This window comes from Pezoporus wallicus, unplaced genomic scaffold (assembly GCF_028554395.1).
Source record: "Pezoporus wallicus isolate ANWC-B61680 ecotype Strahan unplaced genomic scaffold, APGP_CSIRO_Pwel_v1 contig_11829, whole genome shotgun sequence".
Taxonomy (NCBI): domain Eukaryota; kingdom Metazoa; phylum Chordata; class Aves; order Psittaciformes; family Psittacidae; genus Pezoporus; species Pezoporus wallicus.
The window spans coordinates 257,406-275,818 of record NW_026635494.1 but is presented as its reverse complement, the minus strand read 5'-3'; the positions used below and the strand labels follow the sequence as shown (position 1 = coordinate 275,818).

Genomic DNA, 18,413 nt, shown 5'->3' with positions numbered 1-18,413 from the left:
GAAAGCCAACATTAACGTTGGGTGGTGAGGGGTTGAGTGGAGGGACCAGCACAGAAAACAGCCACAGACAAAACCACTGGCGACTCCGAGGGTTTGGGTTGATTTTTTGTCTTGAACATAAAGTTTGGAAGAAAATGTGATCATTGTATTATATGGGGTTTGATGATGCTTTTCGGAGAGTAAAACAGAGTGCTTATCTTTGCTCCCCTGTTCAAAATCAACATAAACAGGGAGTTTATGACCTGTGCACTTTCTGAGCACTGTATAACCAATAGCTAACCCAAAACCAGGCGGCCAAGCTCTGTCACAGAAGGCAGGATCCTCTCCAATTTAGGATGCTAAGGAGGTACCATAAGAACAACTGAAAACACCAGAAAAGTTCCAACCTCCAGACACTCCTGAACTGCCACAAAGCAGGTCAAGCTTCTGTGAGGTCAGGTAACCCCACAAAACCACCTCATCACGTTGCTGGTAATACATAACATCTGACCTTCCAATCTCAGCAGAGGGGGTTGGGAAAGTGGAACTGTAGGTATTTTAATCCCTCATTTAGAAAGAAAACAAAGATATTCTATGATTCTATTCTATAATTCTATATGAAGGTAATACAGTTGTCTGTGGCCCACTGCCATTTGCAGTGCCTTCTGTCAGCACGAGAACAGCACCTCTGTGGCTCTGTTTCTGCTCCCTCTGATGGTACATTAGCTTTCAGGCTGAGGTTTTATTTCTGTAGACTAAAGCAGCCTTTTGCTAAAACCTAATTCTTCCACAATGCTGCATGCTTCAAAGAGCATGTTTGTACATGCTTTGTGCTCATGAGCCTTGCTGAAAAAGAGGTTAGTGCAGACAAAATCCTTGTGACATTATGGACCTTTAATTGGTTACTCGACCTGCTTTGGGGCACGTATTAATAGGGCAGAAGCATTATGCACGTTCCTTGACAAACTGCCAGAGGAAGGGAAGTATTTTGGCCTTGAAAGTAGTGTGTATTTAGAAATCTGAAACTCAGGGCATGTAAATGAGTGTGTAAGTGGAAGAGCATTCAGCACTGGAAATAACGCAGACAGAAAACAGCACACAGCATCTCACCATAGCGCTGAGAGTCTCCTCCCAGTCTGGCCTCTCTCTGGGATGGATGCTCCTCTGAAGCTCTGGCACAAAGTCATCTTCTTCTGCGTGTACAGAGGACTTCATCATTCTGGAAAGGAGGACAGAGAGGTTTATACAGGTGACAAGGTTTAGGTAATCTTACTAGTGCTAGTGCTTGGGTTTGTGGCTTATATGACAACACAAATGCTTTTATAAACCCAGGACTCTCTAAGAGTTTCTCTTCATTTCTCATTATCCAAGCAGGACAAAGTGTCAATCTGGTGGAGAGAAAGCTGCACTCCCTAACCAACCCCAATGGATCATTCTGTTTAACCACTGCACAGTCTGCACGGCTTGAAACACACACAAATGCAGAGCAGTAATTTCCAGGCCATTCAAACCCAATTGCTTCTGCTGCTCAGGCAAGCAACATGAGAAGAAACACACAACTGAGTCCTTAGTTGTTCATTCATATTTTGCCTAAATGGAGAGAGCAGCTCCCATAGATCCATAGAATGGTTTGGGTTGGAAAGGACCTTAAGATCATCCAGTTCCAGCCTCAGAAAAGCACTGCATGACCACAGCTTGATTTAGAAGGCAGAGGTGTGATGCCAGCTCAGATGGGCACCTTTGACATGTATGTGGTCAAAAGAATGTGATTTTTGTGAACCTGAAACCTTCAGAGAGGTGACTCTTTCATTCCTCCTCCTTTGCATACCAAGAGTGAGAAGATGTGGCCTCTTTCTCTACCACATGAGGAGTTTGCCACTTATTTTCACTGATCTTACAAGGACAAACCGGGTTGTGTAACTCCAAAACAAGAGAGAAACTGAAACAAAAAGGGGGGGGAAAAGTCCATAGTTCTTTAAATCAACCTCATGATATTGAATGAGGCCCAGTGAGGCTTTTCTCAGCATTTCAGAGTGTTGGGGCTTGGTTTACTGCAGCTGTAGACAAGGATTCTGCCCAAACCATCCCTCAGCAGCTCAGTCTAATGCTGTGGGACAGCATTCAGTCTAATTCCAGTGGGTGCTGGAACAAAAGGATGGGTAACATGGGCAAGACCCAGCTTCCAACCCCATGCTTAAAACAAGCAGCTTACCACAATGAACACTTTCTCATTATATGAAAGAACATGAGACTGAATTTACACCTTTATCAGCACTCTGGATTACAAACTCATTTACTACACAACTCCTCAGGCTTAGGGCAATTCCTCCTGGATTCCTTAGCAGAGATGTGGTTTCCTTTCAAGAAGTAAGCCTTCTGAATGGTTGTATCACACTCAGTCTATCCTTAGCCTTGTTACAGGGACCATTGCTCAGCTCCTCCTGGATGATGCTTCAGGCCCTGTGGCGGTCTGAGCACAGAGAATAACGTGTCCTGTGGTTCTTGGGTCTGCCCTCACAGTGGACAAACACAGATGTCAGCAGACCTTTTTAACAGACTCCCATCTATTTGCTCTCATTTAATCTGATTATGTCTATAGAGCTCCATGAGAAACTCCAACTCTCTGTGTGTCCAATTGCATATTGCAGTCAATTCTTAGGGCATTTCCCAGACTTATTTAGCACAATATTCTACTACTGATGAAACTGAAACCCTTAGTCACAGGACCATAAGAAAGGTGGAATCCTAAAGATTTTCTAACACAATTAAAACCACTTGAAAACCACCTCTGAACCCTTACTTATCTTTAATTGTAACTGCATCATTCCATGCCATCTGAGACAAGAGACGGAGGAAGGCTCAAGATGCTACAGGTTGTATTAGTCCCTTATACACTAAGTCCAGTGGCTTTTTCCTCCCTATCCATGATGGGGATGATGGAAAATGAACGCTGTGGATTGGCAGTAGAGAAATATGGGTCTGAGTAGGGTCAGAAAGGTGGAAGCTGCTCAAGATGCTCCTGTTTTTCACACTGCTCCAACAGCCTTTACTTCAACTCTGCGCTCTCGAGGATGACACAGACAAGGAAACCAAACCTCAGGGTCTGGCATCCACCAGCAACAACACTTCTAAGCATTATTTCTCCATCCATCCCTCATCTTGCTGCTGCCATGGATTCTCTTCCATGAGAGGGGAGAAGATCCAGGGTCCCACTGGCACTCACAAACACTGACACCCATATTCAATACACATTAAAGACTGTTGCAGGGAGCAGGTATTTGGCTGTTCCATGGGAGTTGTAAATGACTGAAAATCCACTGGGAAATTTAACAGGAGCCATAAGAATAGAACCCTGATTTTATATAAAATGCCACTTTTTCAAGTGCTGAGCAGCTCTGAATGCCCTTCAAATGCAGGCTGACACCATTACATTAATAAAGGCTCGGACTGCATAGAGGCCATTAAGCAATCCCTGTTCAGCTGAATGAATCCTTCTTCATTGTAAATTGAGAAGCAAATGTACTGGAACAAATGTTTGCAGGACATTTCACACAAGGCCCAGCCCCCATTCACACCCATTCTTTAAAGTTCTCTGGCAGGTCAAGCTGATGAATTTCAAGTCGGGGATGTACATTTGTCCATGAGCAAACTGTATCAAGAAACATCTTTTCCACGTGCTCAATCTGCTGGTCCCAGAAGTGGGTTTGTGGGAAGAGCTCCTTAAATCAAACAGGGAGGAGAATCATGGAATCCCAGAGTGGTTTGGGTTGGAAGGGACCTTAAAGCTCATCCAGTTCCAACCCCTGCCACAGGCAGGGACACCTTCCACTAGAGCAGCTTGCTCCAAGCCCCTGTGTCCAACCTGGCCTTGAACACTGGGCCTTGAACACTGGCCCTTGAACCAGGGATGGGGCAGCCACAGCTTCTCTGGGCACCCTGTGCCAGCGCCTCAGCACCCGCACAGGGAAGAGCTTCCCTATCTCCATCCTGAACTTACCCTGTTTCAGTTTGAACCCATCACCCCTTGTCCTATCACTACAGTCCCTGATGCAGAGCCCCTCCCCAGCATCCTTGTAGAAGAAAGGACAGAAGCTCTTAAACCATTGTGGGATCCCCACAAGAACCCTTGTTCCCCTGCTTGAGGCACTTTGGCACATCCTGTGCCCCACAACAGACCCCAAAATACAACTGTCATGGGCTTTGCTGTCACCTCCATGCTGGTGATACACGGATGAACTGCTCTCCTTCGGAAGGACACGAGGCTGCTGACAAATGCCTTGCAGAGGTGGCTTAAAAGCCCTGTGCTGGCAGAAGCAGGAAGCATTTTGAATGCCAGGCTCCTCATAGCAGAGGGGGAACTGTCTGCTTGACAGAGCCTCGCTGGGGCCTGGCTATATGAGCTTTAAATGAAATGCCAAGCCTGATCTTGAGGTTGTGCTCCCCCATGGGGACATGAGGCATTTCAGCTTTCCTTGCTGCTTCTCCCACGAATGGCTCTTGTTTCTGACCTCAATATGAGAGGTGGGAGCTGATTTATTAGCGTATTTATTATCTAACATGGTGATGCACCAATGTAAAAGCTTTGCCCTCCAGAACCAACGACACAAGAGGATTCAGAGCGCCACAGAAAGGGATGGTTTCTGTGCTATAAATGTTACCCCAAAAAGCCACACTGCGCTGACACAAACTTATCCTGAAAGCCAAGGAGCTCCAAAACACCAGCTGATGAAAACTGGTATTTATGCACTCAAGTAATTTGCACAAAAGGCCAAAATATCACACTAAAAAGAACTATGGCTTGAGCTTTGCACTGCTTGCAAATATCATGTGCAGGGACCTCTACATCTACTTGGCTCATCTCCCTTGCTCCTAGCAACCACGTTTGCCTTCAATAAGCACTCTTCAGTTTGCCAGACAGTGCTCAAGGACAAGGGGAACAGCAGAGACAGGTTACTTTCAGCTTCAGGATGTCGCTAAGGGTGAGCCACAGCACGTATCAACACTTCAAGGCCCTTCGGCATAACAGCATCCCTGTCTCTTCCCATGGAATCAAGTAGTCTTGACAGGATTCAATCCCAAAGGTCTCAGTCGCTGCATGGACAGGTAAAAGCCAACAGTGAACGGACAGAGAGGTGCCTTGAAAGCTCAGCTTTAGTGGGGTTAAAAACCACCAAATCAGAATGGTTTCAAGTAAACTGTGTGTCCATGAAATTAAAACTAACGCAGTGGAAAGGAAGAAAAGAGTTGTGCCATATGGGAAGCAGAGATAGCTCAGGAGCCCCAGGAAAAATGAAACAAAAGATGGGAATTGAAGGCTGACAGTGCTGACCTGAGAGAGGGTTTCATTTCCCATGTTTCAAATCAGCTTTGTCAACACCTTCCTGATTCCATTATGTCCATCTGCACTATATAAAGGTTTCTGTCTCAAGGACCGTACAACGTGAAGACAGAAGAGACCAATAAGGTCAGCTTAAAACCTCCATCATAAATAAACAAACGGTAAATGGATTGTACTTAATCCTCGACCACAACATGAAGACCTGGCATAACTAAATGGTTTACTGTGATGGATTCAACCAAGCTGAAAGCTGCAATTGCTGCTTCTGATGGAAGCTCAGGGTCAGGCAGCCAAAATTCAATTGTTTGGGAAGCCACTCAACGAGAATAATTAATAGAGTAACAGTATATCACAAGCAGATATACCCATCATCCAGTGCCATGGGCAGGGGACCCCTTCCACTAGAGCAGCTTGCTCCAAGCCCCTGGGTCCAACTTGGCCTTGAGCACTGCCAGGGATGGGGCAGCCACAGCTTCTCTGGGCACCCTGTGCCTCAGCACCCTCCCAGGGAAGAAGGTGTAAAGTACCATCAAGGTGTCAAAGATGCACCCACTGAAGAGATGCTTTGCACATCCATGAAGGGGTAAGGAGGGAGGCAACAAAGAGCAACTAACAGACCCCCCTTCCCTTTGCTCTGCTCTTCTGCCACAGCGTTGACAGCTTCTTTTACTACTTCCTATCTCACCTGATGGTGTCTTACGCCTCAACTCAGTATCACCATCTCCCTAAGTAAAATAGAGGGATATGGACTTCATGCTCTGGAAGGAATGGAACATGTACCTCCAGAGCTTTGTTGAACTGGGCTGCAACAATCGGCATCCAAGTTTTGCATAACTGGAATTCCTTTAAACTCTTTATGAAAAGAATAAGTCTGTGGGATATTCAGCTTTTACAAGCTCTGAGACATGTTCTTAGCTATTAAAAAGCTTTATAATCACAGAATCCTCATGCATATATTACCGAACAAACCTGCTCTGTTATCTGGCAACACATAAAAGAACAGTTTCAGTAGGTGCCTGGCATTTTCCTGCAGAAGAACACAGCGGCAGTCACTAAAACGGTTCTTCAGGAATAGGTTTTTCTTATCACTTTAAGAAAAGGAATTAGGAAATCACTGAACAATCAGAATCGCTGAGCCCTGCCTTGGATTTCTTTCATTAGATTCAGGAACAAATATGAAAGTATTAAAGGTATTTTCCTCCAGGGAGAAAGGGCACTAACCTCTCATTTACAATTAATAAACTACTAAAAGCAGCTCTAAACTTACAACACGGAAGAGAGATGGGAAAGGACTGTGTGCTCCTGCCTTCCTGCTGCACTGGGCAGCAATGTTCCTTTGCCACCTCCTTTGACTTGTTAAGATCACACCTTCTCCCAAACCAGCCTCATTCCTTCCCCTCTGCCCAGCAAAAGCAGTTCTGGAGTCTTCAACTATTCCAGTAACCCATAGCAGTAATGAACCCCATCTGCTTACAGCTCATCCAAACACAGCAGAGATCAAAGTATACCCCAAACTGTAAAGAATGACCCAAACCTACATCCAAGGACATTTATCTGATCTCTCGGCTGCAGCTGAGTGCCAGGGCAAAGCCAAATGTAATCTTTCCTCATAGAAGCACATGCTGGGAAACTGATGCTTTCAGCAATGCTCAAGGGCAATCAACTCATCAGTTACAATGAGCCTCGCATGCTGTTAAATGACAACTGCTCCTAACATGAAACGGCACTGAGACCACAGGGACATCTTCCACTAGTCCAGGTTGTTCCAAGCTCTGTCCAACCTGCCCTTGAGCACTAAACAGAGAATAGAATAGCTACAGTTGTTCTGACTTTAAATCTAGGCTGAAAGGTGCGGTGCCCTCTTGCATCTTATTCACAACAGCGCTTTTCCTACCTGTGCTACTATCACTCCATTTGGAACGGCACCAACAGCAAACAAGAGGCTGCTCCATCCTTTCACGTCTAGAAACCACTACTTACATGTTTCACTCTTATTATTCCCACTGGACTGTTCTTGACCAGCTAAACAGAGGTCTACAGCTGCAGTAAGTCATCAGGGTCAGATTTAACACATGGGGGTCACAGAGGCATGACATGAGCAAAGCCATACCGTGATTATTTCCCGACAGCAGAGATGTGTCTCATGAGCAAACGGGTCATCTTGAGGCTCACACAGAGCTGGAACAGCAAAGTGCTGACCAGGACAAACCTCCCAGGCCACCCATCCTGATGGATGAGATGAGGAAAGGGAAGAGCCAGCAGCACAGGAAGATGTAGGGGTGACACGTGAAGCAGCACCTGAGAGCTGGACGTGGACCAGAAGATGAAGGTGCTGTACGGGTTGAATTGTCTCGCAGCGCTTCAGAGCACAATTCCATTCTTCCCTTGTGCACAGCACTGCAAACAGAGCCCAAACCACCTTCACTTGGCCCTTTCAGAGTAATTCCTTAAGCATCTTTTCCAGTGAATAAGCCTCAACATAGAGGAAAGAAGCCACTGCTCTCGCTTGTCTTGAGGTCTCAAGGATGCAGCTGCATCCACTACTGCCCCCAATCATTTTTACCTCCCTCTCCCAGACTTTAGGGACAGAAGTGTACCATGTCTGCTGGCAATGGAAACCCAGCTGCCAAAGGGATGACTAGAGAAAGAACAATTAGCCAAGCCAATTTAGATTGCTTTTTCTGCTTGGAGCAGAGGCTGAGAGGTGGAACATCCTAAAACAAACCCGTTAACTCTAAAGGCTACTCAAAGGAGCACAACACTGAAATACCAGGTGAAACCTGGGATTATAAGGATTTCTGACAACAAGCACTATTGCCTAGGGCCCAGTGACCCCAATTATGCTGCACTTGGGTACGTCAGGAGACTATAAAACATCAAGGTAAGGACTATCTGCATCAAAGCAGACAAGAGGTGAGCAAAGAGAATACCTCCATCCATTTCCCAAAGTAACTGACAGCTTGTCCTGTATTTCAGAGGAAGACTGGGCCTGAAGCAGGAAATCACTTGGGTTTCACAGTTCCTAACCACACACAGCTTCTATCCAAAGGCAGGTGAGCACCAAACTCCTTTATCAGGGCCCGGAGGGAAAACAATGAGACTCAGGGAAAAGAACTCAGAGGGAAAGCCATAAACTACATACAGAAAGGCTGCCTAGGCCCACTAAACCCAGGAGGACTGGGCTGCAGAGATCAGCATCATTCAAGTGCTCGTGCAACACAGCTTCAAGATAGCACTTTCATCCAGCAAGGAGGTTTCTGTAACAGTAAGAAGCAATGTAAAGGGCTCTGCTGGTGCCAAAAGGGAAGCTCCCCACTTCTCCCCATGGAAGCAGATGTGCTGGCCCCTCTCTACAGACACTGGAGGATAAAGAAATACATCCCCAAAAGGACTGGCTTTCACTGGATCAGCAGCAAAGCCCCCACCACAGCAGCTCCTCTTGGCCTAATGGAGATGGCAGGGCTGGAAATGCCTCCTTTCGACACAACATAGAATCAGGGAATCCCAGATGGGTTTGGGCTGGAAGGGGCCTTAAAGCTCATGCAGTTTCAACCCCTGCCACGGACAGGGACACCTTCCACTAAAGCAGCTTGCTCCAAGCCCCTGTGTCCAACCTGGCCTTGAACACTACCAGGGATGGGGCATTTACTGCTGTAGTTCACCTGCTCTAGAAGGTTGGTCCGCAAGAGGGGATGAGCAACATCTTCACTCTCCTCAGAGACCTTCTGACTTTGGCCACCTCCTGCCCTACGGAGCCTCCTGTGGGCTTTTGCAGATCCCATCCTCACGTGTACGTGTGTCCCTTCATACTGAGTGAAGAGGATCTGGATATTTATCTTAGCTTTGCCAGAGCTAGAAGCTGAGGAGCGGAGGTTGCTGCAGTGCTTCATCATGCAATGTCACTCAAATCATTTGGGAATGCCAGAGCTCAGGAAAAGGAATAGTTGTGTTGGTTGTGATTTCTGATTATATGGGGGGGGGGAAGCATCTGAAACACAAACACTTGAAGAGGAAGAAAAAAGGTGAAGGTTCTGTTTCTGATTTGAAAAGCAAATTAAGAGCACTAACATCTGAACATCACAACCTGCAGCTACGAACCAACCTGCAGCTGAGAACAGCATTTTTACCACTGCTGAAACATCAGTCAGGAATTATGCCCCTTTTAAAACACACCTATTAATGAGGTTTAGGTAACCTCTCCAGTTTTACATCAGCCAGGCCAAGAGAGTGCTTGAAACACCAACCCACGTCGAAAGGCAGAAGGAAAGGGGGGACAAAAAGAGGGGAGAAAAGAGAAATACATATTCATAGATGAGTCAGGATTGGCAAGATACTCAACAAACAACAAAACAAAGACCCCTCTCATGCATTATAGAGGATGAAAGAGATGAAAGGTGTTTAACTGCAGGAGCCAACAGTGGGATGCTGCATGAAAAAGCAAAAGCAAAGGAAGTTTTTTGCCCCTCAGTTATAAGGTAACACGTCTGCATTCCTTGGCTGCCTTGGTGTAAGGAAAATGAGTAATTCCCACATGTTAATGTTACCCCAGGAATAACAGCCTACTGATCTGCTCCCCAGGACAAATCCTGCCAATCCCCACTCACCCTGATCACAGAGAGGTACCGTGGCACCATCGGAGAGCAGTTCTGCTGTGCTGGAAGCCAGTGCAGTTGTATTGCACGTAAGAGGGAAGCAGAAAGGGCCGTGGCAAACCCATTCGAGACTCCAGGAAGCGAGCACAGAAATGACTGTTGAGTTGGGCAATGACTCAGCACGAAGAAAAAAATACAGAAGAAAACTATAGCTGCGGATAGGACAGGCTTTTCCATAAGGAATGACAGCTACCAGAGGGAAAATAAGTGAAACAAAGAGAAACGAGAAGAGTTCCCAGCCTGGAATTGTGCCTGGTCCCGCAAGCTCCGTGCACAAAGTTGTTTCTCCTGATCAGCCATTCTCTATTCCCCTTTTGCAGCACACCTGAGTAAGCAGAAGAGCAGGAAACCGAGCTCCTTTAACCCCTGCTTCACCACTGCTGCTGCCTGGGCAGGTTGGGAACCTGCTTCTCAATGTGATAGGAAGCTAAAGCCAGGCCCCAAGCACAGGGAAGGCAGAAAATGAACCCAGCCCTAGCCCAGGAAGCAAAGCAGGAGAGTTGCTCCCATCTCCTGGCCTGTAACGCCAACAAGAGCGGCGAGGACACGAAGGCGATGTGGTATTTGTGCACCTCCTCTGCTGTTCTCACCTTCCTGAAGCTCCTGTTTTACCCGCATAACTCTACAGGACACCTCTCCCGTTGCTGTTGAGGCTCAGGAGCCCTCCCTGAAACGGGAAGGTGCAATGTAATCTGTTAAACACAGCTAACACAGTCCGAGCAGATGGAGAAGGAAAGCTGTGCAGCTTTCAGGGCTCACTTTGAACACATTCCCTCCGTTACAAACCTTCCTGCAGCAGCTTTTCAAGAACATTTAATCCTCTAAATTGCCACTGACACATCAGTTGCCCTTCAGCCTGGCACCAGCTGCAGGGGAAGCAGCAAGGGTGCAGGTAGCTGCTGCTTGAGCCACGCGGTGAAGTGCTGTGACATTGAAGCAGATGCTGATGTGCTTTCCAAGGGGTAGAAAAGAGGGGTATCAGGTAACTGAAACTCCTTCCCATCACTCATGAGAAATACCATGTCTTATCACTTCCTCCTCCTCTGCCTTTAAAATCACTCCTGGCCTGCTTCCACCAGTATCGATGCTACGTGTTACCTCTGCAACCATTCTCCTTATGCAGAATAGAAGCTGAGAGGATGCCAACACCTTCTCTGGGCCATGGAATGTATCCGTGTAACTGGGCTGGCTAAAGCAGGGAACTATAAAGTCAGAAGGAATGGGGAGGAAAGGCCACAAAATCTGGCCAGAGCAGCTGAAGAGATAACAGTGCTTAAAATGACCTTCTAAATGCTCTCCTTTGTGGCCATACCACCTAACACAAGGCACTGCCCATTGCCACCACTGAGAAATGAAACCCTGCAAGGAGCTGGGGCTTTATACCTAGCTTGGAACAACCTTGTCTAAGTGGAAGGTGTCCCTGCAACGGCTTTAAGGAGCTAAATGAGCTTTAAAGTCCCTTCCAACCCAAACCACTCCATGACTCCATGTGTTAGTGCGGCCGGATGGATGCTAGGCTGCTGTGTCAAAGTAAGTTACTGTTAACCCCAGGAATTCATAGTGAGGAGAAGCACAGTATCTGCAACACCGTGTCAATATCCACCCTGCCTTGGGCAGAGCTCTTACAATCCAAGGAGAAGCCAACAGACAAGGGCAATCCTGTTGGAAATTTCACACAGCCACTAAAGCCACCACCAATCCTGTTTCAAAACCAATGGGAATAAGATAAGATTTTGCCCTGAAGTCATCTTTATACTTTATATATACAGCTCTCTGTATATGTATTTATACACAGCCCGTCAAATTCACTCACGACGTTCCCATAAAATAGCTATTTTTGTTACCCTTGCCTAAAACTGGTGTAAATAATGCACAAGAAGACTCAGCCCTGGAGTAAAACCCCAGAGTCCTGCCTGCCCTCCTTCCTTCCTAACAGCCTTCTCTCCATAAAACATGAGCATGGACAACTCCACGCTGGTTGCACACTAACACAGAACAATGATGCACGTCGGGGAGAAGCTACTGTGAAGAGAGACCTGGCAGCATTCTAACTCACGGGTACCACAGCATGTTAATAGAGGTTTCTTTTTACTGCATCTAAGGGAATATTTCATTCCACTGCCTACTGCATCACATCAGAAGCTGGAGTATTTCACTGCAACCTTTAACTGCCCTCGATCAGGCTGTCAGTAATAAAATGCCCTCTTGGGAAAATCAATAGATAGACAAAGAAAGCCTTAATGAGTGGTAAAGTACCTACCAGGGCAAGCACACCACTGAGGCATTAAAAAGGGATGCACATGCAATATGCTGACCTACAAGGAGAGGTGATGGGGAGATTTACTGACAGAACAAAGAAGAAAGCTTGGTTCCACTTCTGCAAGCAGTTGTCTCAAGCACCGAAGGGGTAGTGTGGCAAATGAAAGTGTTTCTATTACATTGGCTCTTGTGCAGAAAGGCAGGGTAAGGAAGTGACCAGGCTATTGGCCTTCCCAAAGGAATGAGATACTGGTGGTATCAGTGCACGTTCATTTCAAGCTTCCACACACACACCTTAGAAATCCTGATGATTTTAGGACAGACACCTGCAAAAGAGACCTTTTAGTGCCTAAGGAATAACTCAGCAAAACCAGAAAGCTGTGAGAGAATAGGTTAAGAAGTAAAAAAGGTAAGAACATAGTAAATTAGAGAGTAGAATTGTAAGATATAACACAACTTCCAGGGACCAGAGCAGCCTGGCGGCACTTCCAAATGATTCCTGTTGAGGTCTGGCCTTACAGAACAGCCAAAGGATATGTCCTGGAAAGATACTCATCCGTTCCTCACTCCTCACATCCCCTCCTCACCACTGTAATGCTTGGAAAAGAGAGTTCATCTTGTCATCAGGGCAGGGAAAACCCCAGAGCACCAAAACCCAGACTCACCAGCACTACATCTCCTTACCAAAAAGGAAAACACATAGAGGAAGAGGGGAAAAGAACATTACCTTCTGGTGCTTTATGAGCCAAAATGTATCCAAAATCTTCCTCTATAGAGGTACATCTTGGTTCAAAAAGAGGCCAGGTCCTAATGAAAAAGCCCACTGGGCATCAGCTGCTATTCAGCAACAGTTTTGCATCTCACTGGGTATCTGTTACCGTATCTTATGTCCATGGACTGCTAGCTGTAATCAGATAGGAGGTCTCATTTGCCAGGGGAGATCAACACCTTGTCCTCCCCTTGCTGCTGAGGAGCTGGAGCACAGACTCTGAAGAGAAAGCATTCAGGGTACTTCAATGTGATACACACAGGTAACTGAAAATACACATACGTGTGGCTGTCGCTTCCCTGGAGGAGACAAAGATCAGCTCCATGGGGCAAAGAGCATGAGGGTAGGGCCTTTTCCAGTACCTGCAACTCCACCTTTACCCAGTGCTAGTGTGTATTTATAAAGCCCTGCAAGGAGCAGGAGATGCTGCCGCAGTAGAACACAATTCTATATGAAGCTGGATCCAGATGCCCTTCAGAAAGAAGACAGAATGTGTTAACATTTCTACATGCCCATGAAGGAAAAAGAACCCTTTCTTGCTGTTTTTCAAGGAGCTGAGGAGCAATGGGGAGGTATTTTCATTGCCAGACCAACCACTAAGACTTCCATGAGCACAGATGTCGCTGGGACTGCCCATGACCTTCACAATACACCGTGCAAGGCTCACTGTTAGAATTCCTTGTCATTCCACTGCAAGACTCCCAGCATTTCGTATTCGCAAAGCTCCAGTCACGGAGCCAACGAGTGCAGAAACGCTCTCAGCTTTCCCTACAGTGATGAGCCCATGGTGCAGAGGGAAGCACCTGTCTTGCATTTAAAAGCTCAAACTGGATTCAAATGAAAACCCCATAAATAATGAAAGTGCACCTGAAAAGGCACTTCTGAAAAGCAATCTGGAGGGGTTTCAGTGACTTGACTGCTGGGTTTGAAACGCTGGAGGGGTCAAGAGAGAGATGAAATGCCACTGTAGTAGCTCAGCATTTCATTCCAATGAGCCTGTCAGTCTCTGAGTGACTGTGCAGACTCGGGCAAGGGATTCCCATAAGAAAACAATGAACAGCAAACCCCACAATCTCTGGTATAAGACAGCACTAGGAAAAAGTATTCTCATCTAATGGAAGAGATGAATGCCTGGAAGAAGCTGTAGTCCAGAATTAAATGGAGAAATCCTTTTGTGAACCCTGTTAGAATCACAGGAACAGTGTGGGTTGGAAGGGACCCTCAAAGCTCATCTTGTCCAACCCCCAGCAACGAGCAGGGACACCTAAAACTAGACCAGGCTGCCCAGAACTGCATCCATAGACTTGAATGTCTCCAGGGATGGCATAACCACCACCTCTCTGGTGCTTACCACCCTCATTGTACAGAAGCTCTTCCTCATGTCCAGGAGGAAGAAATGTTACTGTGACCCCTTCTAAATGAAGCGTGCTGCTCACTCTGCTCCAGCACAGGGCTGTGAGTCAGCACCGGACCTTTCCTCTCACACAGAGAAGTGCGTCAGCCACCTCTGAGCCCATCACAGCCTCACGCCCAGGCAGGAGAAACGTCACCACGCCAGGCAGGGCAAAGTCAACCCCCAAGAAAGGGATCCACCCTGCTGCCACTGACAAACTTACTTTCTATTCCCTGAAGAGAGACGAGGAAAGAAAAGCTACAACGTACACAAGTGCGTTATTACCTTCTTCACTCTACCGAAGCACAGTATGTGTATACTACCGAGTATGCACATAATTGTAATACCATTAGTGTCTCCCACTTGCTCCTAACAGCTGTGTGACAGATCTCAACACCTCACCCCCTTCCTTCAGCTCACGTCTGCTCAGACCTGCCCATAAAGCAGCTGTGAAGATAGGGAAACGGAGAACACATCGTAATTCAACTGACAATATCGCACGTACAGTCCCTTTCTCATTTTATCTCTGATGGATGTCTGCCTGTGCTGCTTGCCAGGAGAATAAAGGTATTAACCCCACTGCAGCACAGAGACTGAGCACAAAAGGAAGAGCATAACTGAAAAGCAACTGGAATTCTCTGCTGCTGTTTTCTCTCATAATCATTTACGAGGTACGGGAAGAGCCAAAGAAACCCCAGTAAAATCGCCTACCAAATCAGCTTTAACCTCCTTCCTGTTAGCAATGTTCATTTAACAGTGATGAAACTCAACATCACAGCTACGTTGTGTTAGCATCAAGTATTTTCAACAACTTCATTCCTCATCAAAGGAGCAAAAAGTACTGAAGAAGAAAGAGATTTTAGCCCCAGGAATCACAGAACTGGGTTGGAAGAGACCTCCGAAGGTCATCTATCCACCCCCCTGTACTTCGATAGGACTCCACATCAGGTGCCAGATTTAAGGGGCAGCTGCATTCCAGCTGGCACAGGGAATGCTCCTCCCTGTACAGTGAGCAGTCGAGAAGGTCCAAGCAATTCCAGCCCTGTTCTTTCTGGGTGCTGCCTGCGTAAATGCGGTCAGGTACATTCCCATTGTTAACCGAGTGCACGGGGACTCAGCTGAAAATGAGTCAGAGGGTTTGTAATGTGCTCTGACATTTCCTCACTGAAAAAGAGGGAAATAAGGCAAATCATAATCAAGAATCCAACATGAATATTTGGGGAGAGGAAACCTTTAGCTTCACCAAGTCCTGTGGCCAACAAGTTCAGCTCTTCTCTTGCCACATCAGCACTTCTGACCTACCTGGGTGTGTAACCAAACAACTGGTTCTCAGGGGGCTAAAGCCGTCTCCTCAAGTCTATAAGCAGCAAAGGCTTCACTGCTTGTGTACCAATGGCTCTGCAGCCCCCCAAATCCTCCAGCTCTTGTTAGGGGGGCAGTTCCAACAGCAGCAGAGCATCTTCAGTGTGCCACATGGCACAAAGAATGCAGCTCATGTGGGTGAATGCTGAGATTTTAAGGTATCTAGAGTCTGTATTTTTAAATGAGCAAAGAGGTAATCCTGAGCTTAAAGAGCAATAAAAGGGATTGGAAAAGGGCAGCATAAACAGGCCCAAAACAGAGCAGGACATTGTATTTGAGGTCTGTCTGCATCTGGAATTATTTGGGAGCAGCTGTTCCTGAGAAGTTCCATGTGCGGTCAAGCCCTCAAAAGGAAGAATGCATTCAAACGCAGAGACACGGGCTGGAGAAAAGGCTTTTGTGTGATTCGTGTCTCCGGTGGCTGTTCATGTACATTGAAGAGTGGAAAAAAAGAGGCATTATTCCAACGAGTCCCCAGCTCCATGCACAAGGCAAAAGGGAACATCTCCACCATCTCCATCAAGTACTGGACCGGGGGAAAAGACTTACACACCTTAGCCAGAAGGGGCTGTGAGCTATGGAGGTGTGGAGACTACAACATCTGTACTGCAGCTGTTAACACCTCACCAGTACTAAAGTGCTGGGTAAAGCAAGCACAGGAGCACACCACTGCTTCAGAATCATACTCAGTCGTGTTCTGTTTGCTTTCACAATAAAACTATGCAGAGTTCTCTCTTGGTTTGGTTTGAAGACAGAGCTTCTAGTTTTGCATGCATAATCAATGATGGATGCTTTTAAAAGCAGGGGGAAATATAATTAAGGGGTCAAACTGCATTCCCACTTGAAACAACTAAACCACCTCACTGCCTGGTAGCCTGGAGCAGGCAAAGAAAGCCATGGAAGGAGGTAAGCAGTGACAGCACTCTGCATATACACCCTGCCTAACTGGGTGAAAAAGGGAAGACATCGGTGTCTATGTAACAGGGCTTTTCCCCACAAGCACTCCCCTGCTGTCACAGCAGCTTTTCCAGTAGCAGAACTATCTCCCTAGGGAAGTGGCTTCCCCCATCAGAGGATCATGAGGGGAAGGAGGGGATGTTTGGCTTTTCTTTCCAGTAACGAACCCCTCAGCATCTCTGCTCTGCTTCTGAAGTCCCTCCTGCTCCAAGGCAGGAGCTTTGCTGCTCCATCATCCCAGCAACCAACTGCACGTCTTCCATACAGAACAACTCCTGGCTTTTCCCCCCATACAAGAGCAGCAGAGCTCCAACACTTTCACACCTCCCCAGGGGCCTGAAGAATCTGATATAGAAGTGATCAGACTGTCAACCTCATTACATTGCTCCTGCAAAAAGTTATGATGGACTGTGGCAGTACTAAACACATTAGGCTGGAGACAAAAAAAAAACCAACATGGATTTGGTCAGCCTTCTGGGCCTGAAGTTAGAGGCTTTCTGCAACCACAAACAGTTGGATTTCAGAACAAGCATCCTCTGAAAATGCTGTTTCACTGGCCTCATTTCCCTCCGTCACTAATAGATGAGAATCTAAGTACTTTCATGTGTGCCCATAAGCAGCTCCCTTGGTAGCATAAGGGAAGTCCTCTGTTCCAAGGGAAGCTGTCAGCACTGTGCTGCAACTGAAACCATGCAAAATTGAGACATCCTTGTAATTTCCTCCTCTTACTTGTTGCAACCCATGTCCTGGCTCTGGGTAGGGAAGTAAGCCACTTTCTTTGCAGTGTACCAAGTGAGATGCTTGGTGTGCAACACAGGGTATCGACGTTCCAAACACACCAAGTGTTTCAAGACACATGAGGTTAAAACTCATTCCCAGTCCAAGCGTGTTTGATGCCAGCCTTACTCTGGTCTCACTGATGGAAAACATGGAAATAGTGTGTCACAGCCCCTCTTCCCATCATTCTGAATTAGGAGAAACCATCAAAAAGAGGTGGTAAAGAGTTGAGTGCTCTTTTTATTTGCCTTTTGGCTCTTACTCTCGTGGTATACAGTGGTTTGGTTCCCAGAATTTCTCTCCCAGCACATCTTTATTTAAAGAGCAAGTAAGTTTTCACACAAATAGGTATTCTAACATGATTTTACATAATCCTTAAGGAAGCACAACATGCCTTGGTCCTTACACTTCCCCAGTGTAATTCAGCACAGTTCGAGACTGAACAAGCTGCAGAGAGATACAGACTATGGCACAAATCACATTTACCTAATACAGAGATTCTATTGTAATTGCATTAGATCATCAGCAAGAGAAAACACACAGAGAACAAGAGACTGGGAAGGCTTGGAAACTTGGTGTTTCAATAGTGCTGCTATCAGGAAAGGTGCTGTATAATACAGAATGAACACACACTGCCAGAGTTCACCCATGTGTCACACTGGGTTTACAACAGTGAGCTGCAGCCAGAGACTCAGACCAAGTGGAGAGTCATTACACCAGACCTGCCCCCTTCTAAGCAGGGTTAAATCCCACCAGGACCCCACACTGCACTGAATTCATGTGCTGAAAGAACACAAACCACTCCACTGCCTGTGTAACAGCTCCACGGCCACAAAGCTGTCATCTTCTTTCAACAAGAGCAATAGGGTGCTTGTGATCACCCAGCTAAAACTGCCCCCAGCTTGAACTGCCTGAATTAAAAAACAA

General features: G+C 46.5%; 1 protein-coding gene across 4 annotated transcripts in view; it reads right to left on the bottom strand.

Annotated features, from left to right (window-relative positions):
• The window catches only part of ARHGAP32 (Rho GTPase activating protein 32), a 172,796-nt gene that overhangs the window by 98,805 nt on the left and 55,578 nt on the right, over positions 1–18,413 (bottom strand). For all 4 annotated transcript variants that reach the window (XM_057432982.1, XM_057433006.1, XM_057432990.1 and 1 more), the window contains one exon: positions 1,090–1,198. In XM_057432982.1, coding sequence (XP_057288965.1) covers positions 1,090–1,197 — 108 coding nt within the window. In that variant the 5' untranslated portion in view covers position 1,198. The remainder of the gene's footprint in view (positions 1–1,089; positions 1,199–18,413) is intronic.